The 22,969-nt window shown below is 41.7% G+C and overlaps 1 protein-coding gene across 2 annotated transcripts in view; it reads left to right on the top strand.

The window, feature by feature from the left end:
- Nucleotides 1-22,969, top strand: part of LOC126195009 (vacuolar protein sorting-associated protein 16 homolog) — a 231,027-nt gene that overhangs the window by 91,970 nt on the left and 116,088 nt on the right. For both annotated transcript variants that reach the window (XM_049933435.1, XM_049933434.1), the window contains exon 5: nt 16,853-17,028. In XM_049933435.1, the coding sequence (XP_049789392.1) occupies nt 16,853-17,028 (176 nt within the window). The remainder of the gene's footprint in view (nt 1-16,852; nt 17,029-22,969) is intronic.

The raw sequence follows: 22,969 nt of genomic DNA, 5'->3' as shown, positions 1-22,969 counted from the left end.
CATAATTATTGAGATTTTTGGGAGAGCCAGCCATGACAAAACTATTCCACCTGTTGTATAAGATATACAAAACAGGCAAAATACCCTCAGACTTAAAGAAGTTCAATAATTCCAATTTCTAAGAAAGCAGGTGCTAATAGGTATAGCATATTACTGAATTATCAGTTTAATAAGTCATTGTTGCAAAATGCTTACCGAAATAAATTTCAGAAGGATGAAAAAACTTGTAGTAGCTGACGCTGTGAAGACCAGTTTCGGTTCTGGAGACTTGTAGGAATACTGACCAACAACTTACCGTGGAAGATGTGTTAAAGAAAGGCAAACAAATGTTTATAGCATTTGTAGATGTAGGGAAAGCTTTTGAAAGTATTGACTGGAATACACTTTTTGAAGAGTTGAAAGGAGCAGGGATAAAATACAGGAAGCAAAATGTTATACACAGCTTGTACTGAAATCAGACTGCAGTTAGGAGGATCAAAGGATGTGGAAGGGAAGGAATAGTTGAGAAATGAATGAGATGGGGTTATATCCCAATGTTATTCAATTTGTACATTGAGCAAATGCTGAAGGAAACCAAAGAAAAAGAAAATGGAGAAGTAATTAAAGTTCAGGAAGAAGAAATAAAACTTTCGAAATTTGCTGATGACATTGTAGGACTTGGAAGAGCAGTTGAACGGAATGGATAAAGTCTTGAAAAGAGCTTGTAAGACAAACAATAACAAAAGATAAACAAGTGTAATGGGATGTAATTGAATTAAATTAGGGTGTGCTGAGAGGGAATTAGATCAGGAAATGCAACATGGAAAATAGTAGATGGGTTTCACTGTTTGATCAACAGTGCAGCTGATGGTGGCTTAATTGGAGAGAAAATAAAATGCAGACTGGCTATTTCTGAAAGCATTTCTGAAAAAGTGGAATTAGTTAAGTGTTAGGAAGTCATTTCTGAAGGTATTTATCTGGAGAGTAGCATTGTACGAAAATGAAATTTGGATTGTAAGCATTACAGACAGGAAGAAAATAGAAAATTTGAAATGTAGTGCTATAGAAGAATGATGAATTTTAAATGGGTAGATTGCATAACTGAGGTGCAGGAACTGAATCAAATTGGGGAGATAACAAATTTATGGCACAGCTTGACTAAAAGAAGGGATGAGTTGGTTGGACATGTTGCAAGACATCATGAAATTATCAGGTTGTTATTAGAGGGAAGTTTAGGCAGTAAAAACTGTAGAGTCAGACCAAGGGATGAATGTAGTAAGCAGGTTCAAGTGGATGTTGGTTGCAGTAGTTATTCAGAGATGAAGGGGCTTGCAGAGGATAGACTAGTGTGGAAAGGTGCATGAAACTATCGTTCATGATGAAGATGATGACAAAAACAAGAACTTGTAGGAAGAAGCTGGTGTCATTCCCCACCTCATACCTGGTGGAGACTATACAAGTAATTATTGTTGTATTGTTCTAACTAGCTGCATGTAAAAAGCATTGTAATGAATGCTCATCCATTGCCTTGTCTGGATGATTGAATGCAAGCAACACTTTAGTCGCCTTTGGTGTAGGCTTAGAAGGTAACCAAGTAATACACAAAATGATCCAAGTGACACAAATACGGCTTTATTAACAAACTTCTGAAAAATAACCTCAAATGACTCCATGTGTAAAAAGCCAAAAGAATCATACAGAAGTTGCAACATAAACGATACACAGAACTCATTAGGTGAGCGCTATGATCTAAAAGAACACAGTGAGAGTGAGTTAGCGCTGCTCCATGTGTATGTAGCCACGAGTCACCTATAGATGGTGTGGTGGAGACTGTGCCATGCACACACTTCATACAGGCAGCCCCTAGTGTCAGGCCCAAGCAGATACAGTTGGTGGTTGATTTAGTGTGTGACACTATGCTCGGTGCACTCACACTCACATGCACTAATAGCAGGATAGAGCACACCTCTCCCTCATGCGAAGAGGATGCCCAGGTGACGGAGGGAGATGCCTACAGCCCAACAAGAGACATATCCATTGGATATGGAGTGGCAGGAGCTGGTGTGTGCGGTAGGGGTGGGACAATGTAACGAGTGGGTGCTGAGCATAGTGCCAGAACATGTGGAGACGTGGGTGCACTCGAGGGCTGTGGTCCTGTGTGGCACCCAACGACAGCACCACAGAGGAGGGTGCCATCACTATGTCTGCATTGCATTGTCATCAGCACGCAGGTCGTATTGGACCCACTGGCGACAATATGGCTGAGATGATGATGACCAGGGCCCCGGTGTAGGTGGTCCGACCAGAACAGCAGGCTGGGCAACAGATGCAATGCTGAACATGGACCAGTGTCTGGCACCACAAAACCAGAACCCCAGGGTGCCACATGTTCAGGAGGCAGCCAATGGGAGGGCACATCTCCATAGCAGACAAAGACAGACTTGAGGTGGAGGCAGCGGTGCAGGCTGTGGTGAAGGGGGCTGTACCCTTGAACCAGTAGCTTCTGGTGGCTAACTGGAGTGCAGCTGATCAAAGTGGCTTGCCACCAGCCCATTGGCTGCAAGGATGTCACAAAGATGACGTCTGGTGGCAGACAAAAGCGGTCAGTATCCTCTGGCCACCTGTGACCAAGCCAATGTGCCCACACCAGCGATTGCAGCACAGAGTGACCAGATGAACCTTTCCATAGTGGGTGTGGTGCATGCTGTAGAAGCTGGAGGAGCATGCGTGGCTGTCAGCTGTGAAACAACTCAACCCAGCTCTGCTCTCTCATAGGTGTGAAGTGGTAGGTGCTCACAAAATGGAAGGGTGTCATCCGGTGAAGAACTCATAACAAACCTTTTCATTTGGGACTTGGACGTACTCACTAGTTATTCCACCTCACCATTCGCCTGAGGGTGGAATGTCAGAGCTGTAACATGATGAATGCAATGGTGGGAAGAAAGGTATGAGAAATGAAGTGGGGCCCCGTATCAGAAACTAAGATGCAAGGCAACACCTCAATAGAGAAACCTTGAAAAGCATATGAGTTGTGATCTCAGCCAATGTTAAGACACACTGGAGAATGTAAGGAAACTGGACAAATGCATCCACAACCAAGAGCCAAGAGGAATTCAAGAAGGGACCCGCAAAGTCTATTTGAGTGCATTCGCTTGGCTAGTGTGGAGTGGGACAGGGGGCAGAGATGTCTTGGAAGGTGCCTGTTGTCAGGCACACTGCTCACAAGCTGTGACAAAATGGACAATTTCGCCACCAATCCTCGTCCAAAACACGTCTCCTAGCTAACAGTTTAGTGTGTGAAACTGCCTGATAGCCGTGGTGGAGAATGCATAGACCCTCACACCATAACGTGGTGGGAATGATTACTCTGGGAGAGAGGTCTTTCATGGACAACAGCAAAATACCATCAAAAACAGAGGAGCAATGCTGGAAAAATAGTTGCCCAGGGGATCCGAAGCCTGACCCGGAAATTTGTGTGGCCAGTCCTTTGAACAAACCGAACCACCTGGCGAATAACCAGGTTAGAGTAATGACAGCTGCTGTGTGAGAGCTTGTAATTGGAAAACCCTCGACCGCAGTCTGCATTTCAATATAAAGATAGAAGCAAAGCAGTTCTTTGTGATCGAAGTTGGGGTCAAGACCCACAGGAAGGTGGGACAAGGTGTTCACATTGGCATTTCTAGGCAAAGGTTTAAAGTGGATTTCGTAATTGTAGCAAGAGAAGAACGGCACCAGCGTTGTAGATGGTGTGCCGCCTTTTCGGGCAAGGAAGTTTGAGGGACAAGGAAACTAAGGGTTTGTGGTCAGGAATAAGGTGAAACTTGGAGCCAAACAAAAAACATGTAATTTCTGGAGAGCATAGGCTATGGAAAGAGCCTCTTTTTCCACCTGAAAGTTACACTGCTGGGCTAGAGTGAGACATTTAAAGACAAAAGCAACATGTCATTCAGAGCTATCACCATGTTGATGCACCAGGACTGTGCCGAGGCGGCACTGTGAGGTATCAATCACGAAAACTATGTGCTGGTCTGGAGAAAACCTAGCTAAACAAGGCATAGTAGTTTGGATTTCAGCATTTGAAAAGCACGTTCACAATCCGGTCTCCAGCAGTAAAGTATGTTCATGCAAAAAAAGGCAAGCAACAGGTGGGCCAATGTAACTGCCCTTGACAGGAATTTATGGTAATAGGCTACGTTCCCTAGGAAGACGTGAAGTTTCATCATAGATGAGGCATAGACTAACAGCAGAGATGTGGTCTGGCAGAGGGTGAACCCCATCTCTTGAGACCTCGAATCCCAAATAAACAATAGAAGGTTGAAAAAACTGAGATTTCTTAAGGTTACATTGTAAGTCTGTGGACTGTAAGACAGAAAACAAAGTGAACAAATTTTTCAAGTGATTGGCCTTGGAGGAGCTCTTGACAACATCATCATCCAGATAATTAATGCAACCCAGGACAGGCATAGCCAGCTGATCTAAAAATCATTGGAAAACAGGAGGGGTGCGAGCCACATCAAAAGGGAGGTGCAAATATTGCTAGAGACCAAATGGAGTATTCAAAACCAGAATTTGCTGAGGTTCTTCATCCACAGGAACCTGTAGATACGCTTCAGACAAATCAATTTTAGAAAAGTACTGGCCACCTGTTATTTTCACCAACTGTTCCTCCCAGCAAGGCAGAGGATGCATATCAACAATCAGCTGCACATTGACAGTAGTACTGAAGTCTCCACAGAGGTGAGTTTCCCCAAAGGCTTCTGACTTACAGCCATTGGAGAAAGCCATTCACTAGCCATAACAGGTTGCAGTGCCCCTAGAGATTGAAGTCTGTCCAGTTCTGCTTTCACTTTATGTTTCAGGGTGACAGGAGTAGGATGCACACAATAAAAATGAAGCGGAGCCTTGGGTTTCAAAGAAATATGAGCAGAAAAATTCACACCCTATACCTTCCAAAAAAATACCTGAAAACTCCTCACACAGTGTTTCCAATTGAGAATACAGTACCTGATTGGACAAAAGGTGAACTAATTTGGTGACTGAAACGTGTCCATCCTGAACAAGTTCTCAACACCAGCATCAGCAACCAACAAAAATGTAATGGAATGAATCATTGAGCTGTAAGAGGCAGATGCCATCAATAGTCCCAACAGTGCAACATTCTGTTTGTTGTTCTAACTGAACAGCTTCTGCATAACTGGTATCAATGGCAGTGAGCCTAAACTCTCATAGGTTTGAGAATTCAATAACATCACTGCAGCACCTGTGTTAACCTATAGCCAGAGCACTTGACAGAAAACACTAGTAGCAGCATACGGCAGTATTGTTCTATCATAAACAGTGTGACACAATTGTGGCTGCACTGCAGGCTTTCTGGTGCAAGTGTCACCTAATAAAAGCACCACCTCTTAACTATGTACAAAAGCAATGAAAGAAATCATTTTTGATACGGATTGTTTTATTGTTTCTGAAAATATTCATCTTTAAAATCTATACTGTTTTGCATGGGTTCAAACCAATTATGGAAACATTTTTTTCTGCTCTGATGATGCCTCAGAAATATGTTTTTAAAAGGTTCAACAGCTTCTCAACGTAATTAAAGTGACTATCTATGGATTTCTTGTTTGACATAAGGGAAGAAAAGAAACTATTAGGTAATTAACACTATGAAACATTAATTTGATTTTTTCTCAAAAAATAATCAATTATTTGATATACTGTGTGGCAGATGACATTGTCATTATGATAACTGAGGGTAAGTTTTTAGCTATTTTTCCTTATTTCATTGATTACTTGTGGCAAAGATATTGTTGTATAACATTCAGCATTATCTGTTCTTCCATATTTTATTGCTGCAGTTGTGACAGTGACATGCCCAGGGAAATGGAATCAACAAGTTACCATTTCCTTGGAATTGCTTCCTGGATGGAACTTCTTTTTTTGGTATCACAACATATTGTAACATCCAAAGAGTGCTGATTAGTTTAGATTTTGCATTTCATCAGTCAGATTTTTTTTATCATTTCCATACATCAATTGACAAGACCCTATTTTTTCCATTGCTAAATGTTAATGCTAAATTGAATATACTGTTGTTGTGCTGTGGTCTTCAGTCTAGAGACTGATTTGATGCAGCTGTCCATGCTACTCCATCCTGTGCAAGCTTCTTCACCTCTGAGTAACTATTGCACCCTCCATCCTTTTGAATCTGTTTAGTGTATTCATCTCTTGGTCTCCCTCTACGATTTTTACCCTCCACGCTGTCCTCCAAAAATAAATTGGTGATCCCTTGATGCCTCAGTATACGCCCCACCAACTGATCCCTTCTTCTAGTGAAGTTGTGCCACAAATTTCTCTTCTCCCCAATTCTGTTCAGTACCTCCTCATTAGTTACGTGATCTACCCATCTGATCTTCAGCATTCTTCTGTAGCACCTTATTTTGAAACCTTCTATTCTCTTCTTGTCTAAACTATTTATCACCCATGTTTCACATCCATACATGGCTACACTCCATGCAAATACTTTTAGAAAAGACTTCCTGAAACTTAAATCTATACTCGATGTTAACAAATTTCTCTTCTTCAGAAACACTTTTCTTGCCTTTGCCAGTCTACATTTGATATCCTTTCTACTTCGACCATCATCAGTTATTTTGCTCCCCAAATAGAGTCTCATCTACTGCTTTAAGTGTCTCATTTCCTAACCTAATTCCCTCAGCATCACCTGATTTAGTTCGACCACATTCCATTATCTTCATTTTGCTTTTGTTGATGTTCATCTTCTATCCTCCTTTCAAGACACTGTCCATTCTGTTCAACTGCTCTTCCAGGTCCTTTGCTGTCCCTGATGGAATTATGATGTCATCGGCAAACTGCAAAGTTTTTGAAACTTCCTGGCAGATTAAAACTGTGTGCCGGACCAAGACTCGAACTTGGGACCTTTGCCTTTCGCAGGCAAGTGCTCTACTAACTGAGCTACCCAAGCACGACTCACGCCCCGTCCTAACAGCTTTACTTCTGCCAGTACCTCGTCTCCTACCTTCCAAACTTTACAGAAGCTCTCCTGCAAAACTTCGCACGAGAGCTTCTGGAAAGTTTGGAAGGTAGAAGACGAGGTACTGGCAGAAGTAAAGCTGTGAGGACGGGGTGTGAGTCGTGCTTGGGTAGCTCAGTTGATAGAGCACTTGCCCGCGAAAGGCAAAGGTCCCAAGTTAGGGTCTCGGTCCGGCACACAGTTTTAATGTGCCAGGGAGTTTCATATCAGCGCACACTCTGCAGCAGAGTGAAAATCTCATTCTGGATGCAAAGTTTTTATTTCTTCTCCATTGATTTTAATTCCTACTCCGAATTTTCTTTTGTTTCCCTTACTGCTTGCTCAGTATACAGATTGAATAACATTTGGGATAGGCTACAACCCTGTCTCACTCCCTTCCCAACCACTGCTTCCCTTTCATGCCCCTCAATTCTTATAACTGCCATCTGGTTTCTGTACAAACTGTAAATAGCCTTTTGCTCCTTGTATTTGACCCCTGCCACCTTCAGAATTTGAAAGAGAGTATTCCAGTCAACATTGTCGAAAGCTTTCTCTAAGCCTACAAATGCTAGAAATGTAGGTTTACATTTCCTTAATCTATCTTCTAAGATAAGTCATAGGGTCAGTATTGCCTCACGTGTTCCAACATTCCTACAGAATCTGAACTGATCTTCCCCCAGGTCAGCTTCTATCAGTTTTTCCATTTGTCTGTAAAGAATTTGTGTCAGTATTTTGCAGCCGTGACTTATTAAGCTGATAGTTCAGTAATTTTCACACCTGTCAAAAGCTGCTTTCTTTGGGATTGGAATTATTAAATTCTTCATGAAGTGTGAGGGTATTTCGCCTGCCTCATACATCTTGGTCACCAGATGGTAGAGTTTTGTCAGGGCTGGCTCTCCCAAGACTATCAGTAGTTGTAAGAATTTTGTCTACTCCCCGGGCCTTGTTTCAACTTACGTCTTTCAGTGCTCTGTTGGATTCTTCATACAGTAGCATATCTCACATTTCACCTTCATCAATGTCTCCTTCCGTTTCCATAATATTGCCCTCAAGTACATCGCCCTTGTATAGACGCTCTAAATACTCCTTCCACCTTTCTGCTGTCTCTCCTTTGCTTAGAACCTGTTTTCCATCTAAGCATTTGATATTCATATAAGTGGTTCTCTGTTCTCCAAAGGTCTTTTTAATTTTCCTGTAGGCAGTATCTATCATACCCCTAGTGATATATGCCTCTAGTCATCCCTGCTTAGCCATTTTGCACTTCCGGTCAATCTCATTTTTGAGACGTTTGTATTCCTTTTTGCCTGCTTCATTTACTGCGTTTTTATATTTTCTCCTTTCATCAATTAAATTCAATATTTCTTCTGTTACCCAAGGATTTCTACTAGCCCTTCTCTTTTTACCTACTTGATCCTCTGCTGCCTTCACTTCTTCATCCCTCAGAGCTACCCATTTTTCTTCTACTGTATTTCTTTCCCCCATTCCTGTCGATTGTTCCCTTATGCTCTCCCTGAAACTCTGCACAACCTCTGGTTTAGTCAGTTTATCCACGTCCCATCTCCTTAAGTTCCCACCTTTTTGCAGTTTCTTCAGTTTTAATCTACAGCTCATAACCAATAGATTGTGGTCAGAGTCCACATCTGCCCCTGAAAATGTCTTACAATTTAAAACTTGGTTCCTAAATCTCTGTCTTACCATTATATAATCTATCTGATACCGTCTAGTATTTCCAGGATTCTTCCATGTATACAACCTTCTTTTATGATTCTTGAACCAATTGTTAGCTATGATTAAGTTATGCTCTGTGCAAAATTCTACCAGACAGCTTCCTCTTTCATTTCTCTCCCCCAATCTACACTCCTGGAAATTGAAATAAGAACACCGTGAATTCATTGTCCCAGGAAGGGGAAACTTTATTGACACATTCCTGGGGTCAGATACATCACATGATCACATTGACAGAACCACAGGCACATAGACACAGGCAACAGAGCATGCACAATGTCGGCACTAGTACAGTGTATATCCACCTTTCGCAGCAATGCAGGCTGCTATTCTCCCATGGAGACGATCGTAGAGATGCTGGATGTAGTCCTGTGGAACGGCTTGCCATGCCATTTCCACCTGGCGCCTCAGTTGGGCCAGCGTTCGTGCTGGACGTGCAGACCGCATGAGACGACGCTTCATCCAGTCCCAAACATGCTCAATGGGGGACAGATCCGGAGATCTTGCTGGCCAGGGTAGTTGACTTACACCTTCTAGAGCACGTTGGGTGGCATTGGATACATGCGGACGTGCATTGTCCTGTTGGAACAGCAAGTTCCCTTGCCGGTCTAGGAATGGTAGAACGATGGGTTCGATGACGGTTTGGATGTACCGTGCACTATTCAGTGTCCCCTCGACGATCACCAGTGGTGTACGGCCAGTGTAGGAGATCGCTCCCCACACCATGATGCCGGGTGTTGGCCCTGTGTGCCTCGGTCATATGCAGTGCTGATTGTGGCGCTCACCTGCACGGCGCCAAACACGCATACGACCATCATTGGCACCAAGGCAGAAGCGACTCTCATCGCTGAAGACGACACGTCTCCATTCGTCCCTCCATTCACGCCTGTCGCGACACCACTGGGGGCGGGCTGCAATATGTTGGGGCGTGAGCGGAAGACGGCCTAACGGTGTGCGGGACCGTAGCCCAGCTTCATGGAGACGGTTGCGAATGGTCCTCGCCGATACCCCAGGAGCAACAGTGTCCCTAATTTGCTGGGAAGTGGCGGTGCGGTCCCCTACGGCACTGCGTAGGATCCTACGGTCTTGGCGTGCATCCGTGCGTCGCTGCGGTCCGGTCCCAGGTCGACGGGCACGTGCACCTTCCGCCGACCACTGGCGACAACATCGATGTACTGTGGAGACCTCACGCCCCACGTGTTGAGCAATTCGGCGGTACGTCCACCCGGCCTCCCGCATGCCCACTATACGCCCTCGCTCAAAGTCTGTCAACTGCACATACGGTTCACGTCCACGCTGTCGCGGCATGCTACCAGTGTTAAAGACTGCGATGGAGCTCCGTATGCCACGGCAAACTGGCTGACACTGACGGCGGCGGTGCACAAATGCTGCGCAGCTAGCGCCATTCGACGGCCAACACCGCGGTTCCTGGTGTGTCCGCTGTGCCGTGCGTGTGATCATTGCTTGTACAGCCCTCTCGCAGTGCCCGGAGCAAGTATGGTGGGTCTGACACACCGGTGTCAATGTGTTCTTTTTTCCATTTCCAGGAGTGTATATTCACCTACTATGTTTCCTTCTCTCCCTTTTTCTACTCTCGAATTCCAGTCACCCATGACTATTAAATTTTCGTCTCCCTTCACTATCTGAATAATTTCTTTTATCTCATCATACATCTCTTCAATATCATCATCATCTGCGGAGCTATTGGCATGTAAACTTGTACTACTGTGCCAGGCATGGGGTTTGTGTCTATCTTGGCTACAATAATGTGTTTTCTAAGCTGTTCGTAATAGCTGACTTGCACTCCTATTTTTTTTTATTAATTATTAAACGTACTCCTGCATTACCCCTATTTGATTTTGTGTTTATAACCCTGTATTCACCTGACCAGAAGTCTTGTTCCTCCTGCCACCGAACTTCACTAATTTCCACTATATCCAACTTTAACCTATCCATTTCCCTTTTTAAATTTTCTAACCTACCTGCCTAATTAAGAGACCTGACATTCCGCACTCCAATCCATAGAACGCATTTTCTTTCTCCTGATAACGATGTCCTCCTGAGTAGTCCCTGGCCAGAGGTCCAAATGGGGGACAACCTTTGATATACACGGGTGCCTATGGCTCATGGCGAGTCAAATGCTAAGTCTCTTCAGTATTGCTGCTCATGTGAAAGCATGTACTACGAATGTTCTGAAAAGCTATGCATAAAAATGAGATTTTCTGGGCTTCATACACTAGAGTCAGTTGGTGATAGAAAGATAGGGTCAAGTGTTTCGGATAGCCCTTGTGTTAGGGACTATTTGTATACCCAACAGAAGGATCGTCTTACTTTAACCATCCTACAATACAGGGCCAAAGTTTTAGTATTGCACACTTCCTGTAGATTAGGCAAATGGTGAAAATCATTTGGTTCTTTTTGTTTTAGATGTGGTCAGTGGTGTGCCTTAAGGGACTTACAGGGCCACCATTTAGTTCAAGTGCTATTCCTGAAAAAACATAGTGTTTGGGTACCAAACCTGAGCTGTGGGGTCCAAGATCACTACGTTCAGTGAATGGCTGTAATTTTTATGGTGTATTCCTTAAATCCCGATCCTGAACAACCTTGAAAATTTTCTTGAAATCTCTATCCGTTTCTGAGATACGGAGTTTAAAAGTTAACCTATTTGTACACGTAAAATATGCACATAAAATCTGGCATGAGGAGAAAATGTAGTTTATAAAGTGATTTAGGATGGAGAAGTATACTGCAAAGTGTGTCTATAATCAGCAGAAGGGTTCTGGGAATCCTGTGTTGTTGTTGTACTGAAGCACTTAAACAATATTTTTGTGCGCATAAAATCTGGTCTGAGGTGCAAAATTATATAGTTCTACATTACTTCAGTTTCACATAAGTAAACTATCAAAATTTTACTGATCCATTAAGTTCTTATCATGTACGAGTGAAACTCCCTACTGTAGTAGGGAAAAGAAGGGAACCAGCAGAAAAATGCTTCTATTAGAGCACAAAGAGGGAAATAAAAGACTTTGACTGAAAAGTGGGGTGCGAGCTGCCTCATTCCACCTTCTTCAGCAATTTTAAAAATTTTCCCAAACATTTTAACATGCGAACATTTGCACTTTGTTATTCTGAGGGAGAAAGAGAGAGTGCCAGTCAGAAAGAGCTTGCGGTAATAAATACTGTAAGATAATAGAGGTGGGTTGTGATATAGAAAGAGTGAAGGAAACCAGGGCAGTGCAGGAGAAAGAGTGGGACATAGTGGTAGTGTAACATAGTTGACAGTGATGGAACTGTGCTAGGATAAGAATGAAGGAGACTATGCCATTGGGAGAGGAATAAAGAGAAGTAGACACTAGATCTGTAAAAAGCATTCAACAGTGTAAAATGGTGCAAGATGTTCGAAATTGTGTGAAAAATAGGGGTAATCTATCCTCAGGGAGAGAGGGGTAATATACAGTATGTACAAGAGCAAGGAGGGAATAATAAGAGTGAACAACCGAGAATGAAATGCTCGGGTTCGAAAGGGTGTAAGACAGGGATGTAGTATTTCACCCCTACTTTTCAATCTGTACATTGAAGAAGCAGTGATGGAAATCAAAGAAAGGTTCAGAAGTGGAATTAAAATACCAGGTGAAAGGATATTAATGAAATGATTCATTGATCACATTGCTATCCTGAGCGAAAGTGAAGAAGATTTACATGATGTGCTGAGTGGAATGAACAGTCTAATGAGTACAGAATATGGACTGAGAGCAAATTGAAGAACAATGAAAGTAATGAGAAGTAGCAGAAATGAGAACAGCGGGAAAATTAATATTAGGATTGATGGTCACAAAGTAGATTAAGTTAAGGAATTCTGCTACCAAGGCAGCAAAATAGCCAATGACAGATGGAGCAAGGATGACGTCAAAAGTAGACTAGCACTGGCATAAAGGGTATTCCTGGCCAAGAGAAGCCTACTGGTATCGAACATTGGCCTTACTTTGAGGAAGAAATTTCTGAGAATGTACGTTTTGAGAACAGCATTTTATGGTTGTGAAACATGGACTGGGGGAAAACCGGAACAGAAGAGAACCAAAGCATTTGAGATGTGGTGCTACAGATGAACATTGAGAATTAGGTGGCCTGATGAGGTGAGGTGGTTTTGTGCAGAATCAGAGAGGAAAGGAATATGTGGAAAACGCTGCCAAGGAGAAGGGACAGAATGATAGGACATCTGTTAAGACTTCAGGGAATGACTTCCGTGGTGCTAGAGGGAATTGTAGAGGGCAAAAACTGTAGAGGAAGACAGAGATTGGAATACATCCAGCAAATAATTGAGGACGTAGGCTGCAAGTACTCCTCTGAGATGAAAAGGTTGGCACAGGAGAGGAATTTGTGGTGGGCCACATCAAACCAGTCAGAAGACTGATGATTCAAAGAAACTTAGAAATGAGTGAGAGTCAGCGATAATGAGAGAAAGTTGACAGTGACTGTGAGGAAAAGAGAGATAGTGATAATGGAAAGATGCAGTAGCATGGGAATGAATGAATGAATTGGAAGAGGGAGACAGTGACAGTGAGAGGAGACAGTATTGATGGGATAGAACAAAGGAAACTGTGGCTATGACATGGGGGACAGTGACAGTTAGAGACACATGAAGAGATAATGACAATGAGTTGGCCTGAATGGTTGAGTGAGAGAATGGGCAAGTGGAAGTGGATGGGTCTGATCGACTTACAGTGATCGACTATTGGGTGTGGTGAGTTACAGTTATGGGAGCTTATGGGAGTGAGGGGTGAGTTGCATGTCAAAATTTTTTGGAAAAATTTTAAAGATGCGTGATGTAGGCAGCATGAGGCAGCTGATATCCCACTTTTCAGTTGGTCTTTCAGTAAACAGGAGCATATTCGCCTTTTTTGTGCTCAAATAGGAACATTTTTCAACTGATCTTTTTACTCCTTGGCAGCATTGCCCCAAAAGATTATGCCATAGGGAGACTATTGTGTGAAAGTATGGAGAGTATGCTAGCAATCTGCAGGTCAACATGATGAGAGATTTTCCGAAGTGCAAAGTGGACAGAACTGAGCTTTTCAGTTAATTTATCCACATGTTGGAATCACATTAGCTACATTAAAAATCTATATTTACATAAAGTAAGGGAAAGACAACCACTCTCTTATAGCGGTTCGACATGTGGAGCACAAAAACATGTTACTGAAAACAGCATTCACTCTAACTTTTGAGCAATAGCTCTTTTTCTAGCACAAGACACACAATCACACACACACAACCTCACAGACACTCAATGATTATGGTAACACTAGTCTGTATTCTCATCAGAAGGCTTCTGTATACCTGAGGAGCTACCCTCTATATTAGCTGATAACGAAACGACTTTTGCATGTGCATTAAAATATTTTCTAGGCTCCAACCTAAATTTCTCAGATAATACTTTTCCATGTGGGTGATTGTTCAGTTTTTAGTTTAACCTTTATGTTAGTCTCTTCTTTATGGACTTCTGTCCTTGGTTTCATACCAAGTTTTAAGAAATGATAAGAAACAATTTAGCTTCAGTTTATATTTTGTCATCTTATTTATGTGCCTCTCCATTGTCCAGTACAACTTCTTGTATGTGATAAGTGGTTGTCTTTCCTCATAATGTTATGTTCCATTCAGACTTTTCAGCTATTATACTGTTGTCATTGTTGTTTTCAGTTTGAAGACTGGTTTAATGCAGCACTACACACTAGTTAATTCTGTACAACCCTCTTCATCAAGCAACCTATATCCACCTCAAGCTGCTTATTGTGTTCATGCCTAGGTCTCCCTCCACAATTGTTACCTCTCACACTGCCCTCCATTATAAAGTTGTTGGTTCCTTGAGGATGTGTCCTATCAACTGATTCTTTCTTTTAGCGTAATTTTGCCAGAAATGTCATTTTTCTCCAATAGGATTTAGCACCACCTCATTAGTTATCCAACCAACCCATCCAATCTTCAGCATTCTTCTACAGCATCACATTTCAAAAGCTTTTATCCTCTTCTTGTCTGAACTGCTTATCATCCATGTTTCACTCCTGTACAAGGCTAAACTCCAGAAAAATATATTTTAAATGGAGTTCCTAACATTTAAATTCATCTAAACGTGTTCCTGTTTTTAAGAAATGCTTTTCTTGCTATAGGCAGTGTACATTTCATATGCGTTCTAGTTTGGCCATTGTCAGTTCTTTTGCTGCCCAAATAGCAAATGTCATCTACTATCTTTTAGTGTCTCATTTCTTAAAGTACATAATTCTGTTAGCATCCTCTAATTTAATTCAGCTACATTCCATTACACTTGCTTTACTTTTTTGATGTTCATCATATAGCCTTCTTCCAAGATGCTTTCCATTTTGTACAACTGCTCCTCTAAACACTGTACTGTCTCAAATGGAATTAAAATTTCATCGACAGATCTCAAAGTTTTTGTTTGTTCTCTCTTATCTTTAATTCCCTTTCCAAATTACTCCTTGGCTTTCGTGACAGCTCTCTCAGAGCACAGACCAAAAAGCATCAGAGAGAGGCTGTAACCCTGTCTCACTCCCTCCTCAACCACCTCTTCCATTTTATCTCCTTTGACTCTTACAGCCGCAGTCTGGTTTGTGTACAAGTTATAGGTAACTTATAGCTGTCTGCATTTTATCCGTGCTACCTTCAGACTTTCAAAAATGTTCTCTAAATTTACAACTGCTATAAATATAGGTTTGCCTTTTTTTAACCTATCTTACTCAGATTAGTGTTGGGTCAGAGTTACCTCGTGTCTTCGTACATTCCTCCGGAACCCAAACTGATCTTCCCTGAGATTGACTTGTACCAGTTTTTCCATTCTTCTGTAAATAATTCATGTCAGTATTCTGCAACCATGACTTAAACAGGTGGTACAATAGTAGTTGCTCCTATCAGCACCTGCACTAGCCTTCTGTAGAGTATGAAGTACTACATTCTTCTTGAAGTCTGAGGGTATTTCACCTTTCTCATGTATCTTGCACACCAGGTGGAGTAGTTTTGCTGTCTACCAAAGATCTCAGTAATGCTGAGGTAATCTCATCTACTCTGGGGCCTTGTTTCGACTTAGGTCTTTCGCTGCATCTCGTAGTATAATTGCCCCCATCTTACCTTCATTTTTCCCCTCTTCCCTGTCTACAGTATTCCCATTTACAGTGATTCTGTGTATTCCTTACACCTTTTTGCTTTACCTTATTTGCGTAGTACTGCTTTCCCATCTGAGCTCTTGATATTCATACAACTGGTTATTTTTTCTTTAATTTTGCTATAGACAGCATCTATCTTTCTCCTAGTCATGCATGCTTCTATAGCCTTGCATTTGTTCTCTAACCATTCCTGCTTGGTAATTTTGCATTTTCTGTTGATCTCTTTTTTTAGATGTTTATTCTCTTTCACCTGCTTCGGCTGCTGCATTTTTATCTTTTCTCCTTTCAACAGTTAAATTCATTATCTCCTATGTTATCTAAAATTTCCATTAGACTGTGTTTTTACCTGTTTGATCCTCTACTGCCTTTGCTATCTCATCTCTCAAACCTACCTATTTGTCTTTTATTGTGTTCCTTTCCCCCATTTCAGTCAAATGTTGACTAATGTTACTTCTGCAGCTCTCAACACTTTCAGGTTACTCCAATTTATCCAGGTCTCTTCTCCTCAATTTCCTACCTTTTAGCATTTTTTTTTTAAATTTTTATCTGCAGTTCATAACCAATAAATTATGGTAAGAGCCCATCTCTGCCCTTGGAAATGTCTTACAGTTTAATGTCGGGTTTCACAGTCTGTCTTATATTACGTAATCAGTATGATACCTCCTAGCGTCTCCTAGTGCTTAAAGAATGCTCTGTGCAGAATTGCACCAGTAGTTTAGTCATTCCCTCTGCCTTTATTCCTCTATTATTTTTCCTTCTTTTTCTGTTCCTGCTATCAATTTACAGTCCCCCATCACAATTATAGTTTCATCTCCCTTAGCTGTTTGAATATTTTCTTTTATTTTATCATTAGGAAGGATATAAAAACATCTTTTAATAATGGTAGTGTTTCAATTTCCACAGGGATGCTTAATGTGCTGTGAATTAATTGACTCTTTTGTTATAGATGCTTGACATGACTGATGGTAACAGTTCAGTGGTGGAGATGGCAGTGTCGCAAAATAACCGTCATGTTGCACTTATTACTGATGATGGAAAATTATGGCTTGGTTCATCTGACTTACGTGACAAATACATTGAAATTGACACAGAATTTCCTTGTAAGCCCCGACAACTTGTATGGTATGTCTCCAAAGATACATAGTTAGTGGTTGATAGTTTATTAATACCTGTCAGTATTCTTAATTTTTTTAATTTCTTAATTTACAGTATGTATGTATCTCTGTTTCTGTTGAGGTGACAAATGACTATCTCAGTAAAATAAGAGCACATTCTGCTCGAGTTAGTTTCAAGATTAAAAGAGTTTTTGTCTGTTGTATACATAAATATTAAATAATTAATTTTCGGCAAAGAATTACAAAATTCAAGAAGCTTTTTGTTTGCAAAAAGTCAATATAAGTTATTTTTGAGATTATTAATCATGTATTGTAACATTTCCAATCAGTCCCGTGTAAACGGACAAATGTCATTTCATATGGAAGTTATGGTTGTAAATTATTTCATATGGTAGCTACTTTTTATAAATTTTATTGCACGAAGAGTACATGTGAAGCAGTCTTTATAAAGAAAGAAAACGAGAAAATGAATATCTTTCTTTAACATCAGGTCATAGGTCTCAGTCACGATCTACACCCCCAATTGTTAGACACAGAAGTACCTTTAGCTCCTACTGTGTGGTTTTTTATATAAATCTGATATATAGGAGACACGAATTTCATGAGAGATTTAATATCATCATATTCAAGCTTCTTAAGTGACCTACAATGAGGTGTTTCAAAAGACAGATTGAATCACATTACAAACAGCAGTTTTCTTTCCCTTTTTTACAGAATATATTTCTTTTGCAACTACATTACAGAAAGAATATTGCATACTTACATCTCTAATACACAAACTGGGGCATCTGCCTACTGCAAACTTTTACAGAAGGAATATTGCATACTTATTTCTGTAAAATAGGAACTATGGTGCCTACCTATTGCAAACTTCCTGTTGCCTATTGACACATTTGTTTTTAACAGTAATATAAACATATTATTTATTTATGTGGTCCACCAAATCTTAAATGTACAGGATAGAAGGTGTGATCAAAAAGTAATGGGAATTTTTGTTTTTCTTAAATAATCTTTATTCATCAACATCAACTTTGTCCTCTTCAGAGTAATCCCCCTCAGATATATGGTAACACACTTGTGCCAGCACTTTTTCCATTCTCTGGAAGCACTTCTGGAATCACTTTTTGTTATAGTGTTCAACAATTCTGTTTTTATCTCATCAATAATGGTGGAACAATGTCTTTTCATGGTTCTCTACAGCGTTGGAAATAGAAAGAAGGGGGCCATATGACTATAAGGCAGGAGCTTATGATGCACTGTCCCACTGTAATTAAAGTAAACAGTGATCATTCATATATGATTGAATGTGTCAAATTTTTTTTGGTCGTGGGTCTTCAGGCAGTTTTCATTGCGAAGATAGAGCCTTGGTTTTGATATCATACGTGTGTAGCCATGTTTTGTCACCTGTTATAACCTTCTTTAGGAGTTCTGGATCATTGTCAGCTTCATCCAGCAGTTCCTGAGTGATGTCTGTTTTTTCTTAAATTCAACAGTTTCGGAACAAATTTTGCTGTTACATGTTTTATCTCCAAAATGCCCAAAACAATTTCTTAGCATGAGCCAGAGATAGGCTGACATTATCAGCAACCTCTCTGATAATGATTTTCCAGGACTATTTCTTTTACTTCTGTATTGTCAGTAATTGATGTGCTAGTCATCGTCTTCAGTGTCTTCACAACTCTCTTTGAAATGTTTATAAATGTTTAACCACTCATAAACTTTTGTTTTGATCATAGTAGATTCACCATAAGCCACAGCCAACATTTCGAATGTGATACTGGACTTTTATTCCATTTTCAAGCAAAATTTAATGCATATTCTTTTAGCCACCCTTTTCAAAAGGAAAAATTCACCAAGCACTCAAGAAAATGTGTAACCTCTTTGATTGTCTACAGTAAACTAAATATTCAAAACAGCTGAAAATGCAAACACTTATCAGGAACATGTTTAGCAATGGGGAGAGAGGAGGGGGGGGGGGGGGGATGAAAATTGGATGTATGAAGCCCACAAAATTAAAAAATTCCTGTTAATTTTTGATCACACCTCATACACAAGGATATTTGACAAACTTAAATTTTTTAACAAAACTCAATTTACAATATAGGATAGAAGTTTTAAACTATAAATTATACAGCACTACTAAACAGATTGGCCTATCTGATATAATACATTACTAACTGAGCACAGCAAAATTCATTTGCAGTTAAAAGCTTAATTAACTGCAAGTTAGCAACACTTAAAATTTAAAATAAAATACAAAATCACAATAGCACAACTCAGGCCAGTTATACACAGTGTGTTATTAAACCAGTACACGCCCGAGATTCAAGTAACAACAAACTAACTAAAAAAGAATAGGTAATAGTAACATTTAAAAAACATGTAGTTACTTGTGATTCTTGAGTTTCTCCCGGCGTATTTGATAATCAAAATTTCCACGGGTGTACTGCCAGTCTACAGTGTCCAACAGGCACAATATTTCGGCGATCATACATGTCGCCATCATCAGGTGAACTGACGGACTGAGCTCCTGTGAACGTGCCAGCATGGAGATCTGTACGTTATGGCTGCTCAGAGGGAACTGGGTGCGGTTGCTGCGGCGGCCGATTTAAATACCCTCCGCCCGCGGTGCGCTCCCTCTGCTGTCCGCGCCCCGCGCCACGGTCGCGCGGTGGAACAGATTGCGACGGCGTCTGAGGTGATGTCGGTGTGATGGCTCTGTCCACTGTGGTCATCACAACTATATGTTTGCTCCATTTACTCTTGATTAACCCAATCGCTGGTTCCCAAGCCTTGCTAAGATTGTAGCCACAGTCACGGTTTATGAGGTCGTCATTGGTGCGAATTGCGATGGCCTCTCTAACAACGCTGTCCCAGTATCTCGACGTCTGTACCAGAATCCTCGTGCGGTTATACTCCATAGCGTGATTTTCCGACAAACAATGTTCAGCGACCGCCGACTTGCTCGGATACATCAGTCGAGTGTGCCTCTGGTGTTCACGGCATCGATCCTCGACGGTACGCATCGTCTGACCAATATACGACTTGCCACATTGACACGGAATCTGGTACACGCCGGCCTTCCTCAAACCGAGGTCATCTTTGGCGCTCCCCACCAGTGCACGAGTTTTATTCGGAGGACAAAACACAGTTCCGACCCGGTGTTTCTTCAGAATGCGGGCGATTTTCCCCGAGAGTGCGCCTGTGTATGGAATAAATGCAGTGCCTACCTCCTCCCTCGTGACTTCATCCATCTCAACAGGTTGTGCTGCAGTGGTTGGGCGGAGAGCACGTTGAATCTGCCACTCTGAGTACCCATTTTTTCGAAATACAGTTCTCAGATGTTCCAATTCCTGGGGTAGACTCTCTGCGTCAGAGATAGTGCGCGCCCTATGTACTAGAGTTTTAAGTACCCCATTCCTCTGTGAAGGGTGGTGGCAGCTGTCTGCGTGCAAATACAGATCAGTGTGCGTTGTCTTCCTGTCTTCCGATACACCCCATGACCTAGGGTGCCGTCAGCCCTTCTCTTGACCAAGACGTCAAGGAAAGGTAATTTACCCTCTGTTTCAGTCTCCATAGTGAATTTGATGTTGGGGTGTATGGAGTTTAGATGTGTAAGGAAGTCAAGGAGTTTATCCATACCATGTGGCCAGATGACGAACGTGTCGTCCACGTAACGGAAAAAGCAAGTAGGTTTCCATACGGATGACGACAGGGCTTCCTCCTCGAAGCTCTCCACGTACAAATTCGCTATCACCGGTGAGAGTGGGCTACCCATGGCGACTCCCTCCGTTTGTTCGTAGTATTCTCCATTAAAAAGAAAATACGTGATAGTCAAGACATGCCTAAAAAGTTCAGTGGTCTTCTCGTCAAACTTCTGACTAATCAATTCTAGTGACTCTCGGAGGGGTACCCTCGTAAACAAGGATATGACATCAAAACTCACCATGATATCTGACTCATCCAACCTGAAGCTATCAAGGCGTTTAACAAAATCCACGGAATTACGGATGTGATGAGGGCATTTACCCACATAAGGACTTAATATTCCCGTCAGGTATTTGGCCAACAAATATGTAGGTGCCGTGATGTTGCTGACAATGGGGCGTAATGGTACCCCCCTTTGTGAACCTTCAGGAGTCCATATAGTCTAGGTGGTACCGGACCTTGGGGTAACAATTTCTTAGCATCACCCTCCGGTAAATCTGCGTCCTTGAGAAGCGACCTCATCTTGTTCTCCACCTTCTTTGTAGGGTCAACACTGATCTTCCGGTAGGAATCGTCATTTAGCAGGCTCTGCATCTTATCAGTGTAGTCCTTATGGGAGACAACAACTGTAGCATTGCCTTTGTCAGCCGGTAAGACGACAATTTCAGAGCGCTCCCTCAGATCACGAATGGCCGCCCTCTCTTTACTGGTGATATTTGACTTCATCGGCTTGGATTTCGTCAACGCATTATAAGTTTCACCACGTATTTCCTCAGCTGATTCAGACGGAAGTTGAGCTGCAACCTGTTCAACAGCACTAACAATTTCTGCGACTGGAGTGAACTTGGGGGTGGGAGCGAAGTTGAGACCTTTCTGCAAAACCGAGACTGCATCATCACTCAACACCGTGCCACTCAAATTGATGACAGTCTTGCACGGAACCTGCAGAGATTGTTTGTCAAGGAGACGTGAGAACTTAGCAGAGGGAGTGCGCCGCGGGTGGAGGGTATTTAAATCGACCGCCGCCGTGACCGAACCCAGTTCCCTCTGAGCAGCCATAGTCTCCGTGCCGGCACGTTCACAGGAACTCAGTCCGTCAATTCACCTGATGATGGTGATACGTATGATCGCTGAAATATTGTGCCCGTTTGACATTGTAGACCGGCAGTATACCTGTGGATATTTTGATTATGTAGTTACTTGTTTATCAGAGATGCTGAAAGAGGGTGCCATTGGCATCCAGGCATTGCTGACTTCGTGTGATGAAATTACCGGCAACACAATGTAATTCTGCAGGTATGATGTCAATTTCCCTTGTAATGTTCCGTTTAAAATTGTCTATTGTGTGACGATTGTCAGCATACAGTTTGCTTTTTAGTGTGCCTCATAAATAAAAATGACAAGATGTTTGAAGGCCTTGGGGGCCAGAGGCCTCTACTGACAAGTCCATCTACCTTGGTTGTATGTGTGACTGGTTGCTCCATCTTGTTGGAATACTGCTTATAGCTTGTCTGCATCTGTTAATTGTGCAGAGAAGTAGTCAAATATCTCTAGAAATCTGGCACTGTTTACATCTACATCTACATTTATACTCCACAAACCACCATGAGCTGCATGGCAGAGGGTACACCTGGCAGTACCGGTTATTAGGGTTTCTTCCTGTTCCATTCATGTATGGAGTGTGGGAAGAATGATTGTTTGAATGTCTCTGTGTGTGCTGTAATTATTCTTATCCTATCCTCATGATACCTGTGTGAGTGATATGTAAGGGTTTGAAGTATTATTATAGAGTCATCATTTAAAACTGGTTCTAGAAACTTTGTTAATAGATTCTTTTGGGATGGTTTACGTCTGTCTTCAAAAGCCTTCCAGTTCAGTTCTTTCAGTATCTCTGTCACACTCTATGATTGATTTAACAAACCTGTGCCATTTGTGCTGCCGTTCTCTGCATGTACGTTCATTATCCCTCGCCAATCGTATCTGGTATGGGTCCCACAAACTTGAGCAATATTCTAGAACTGGTCACACAAGTGATTTTTAAGCAATCTCCTTTGTAGACTGACTGCACTTCCCCAGTATTCTACCTATTATACAAAGTCTACCATCTGCTGTACCCATGACTGAATCTATGTAAGCATTCCATTTTGTATCCCCGCAAAGTATTACATCCAGGTGTTTGTATGAGTTGACCGATTCCAACTGTGACTCACTAATTTTACAATCATGCATTACTATGTTTG

This window comes from Schistocerca nitens, chromosome 7 (genome assembly GCF_023898315.1).
Source record: "Schistocerca nitens isolate TAMUIC-IGC-003100 chromosome 7, iqSchNite1.1, whole genome shotgun sequence".
In the NCBI taxonomy this organism is placed as follows: domain Eukaryota; kingdom Metazoa; phylum Arthropoda; class Insecta; order Orthoptera; family Acrididae; genus Schistocerca; species Schistocerca nitens.
This window is presented reverse-complemented; position numbering and strand designations above follow the sequence as displayed.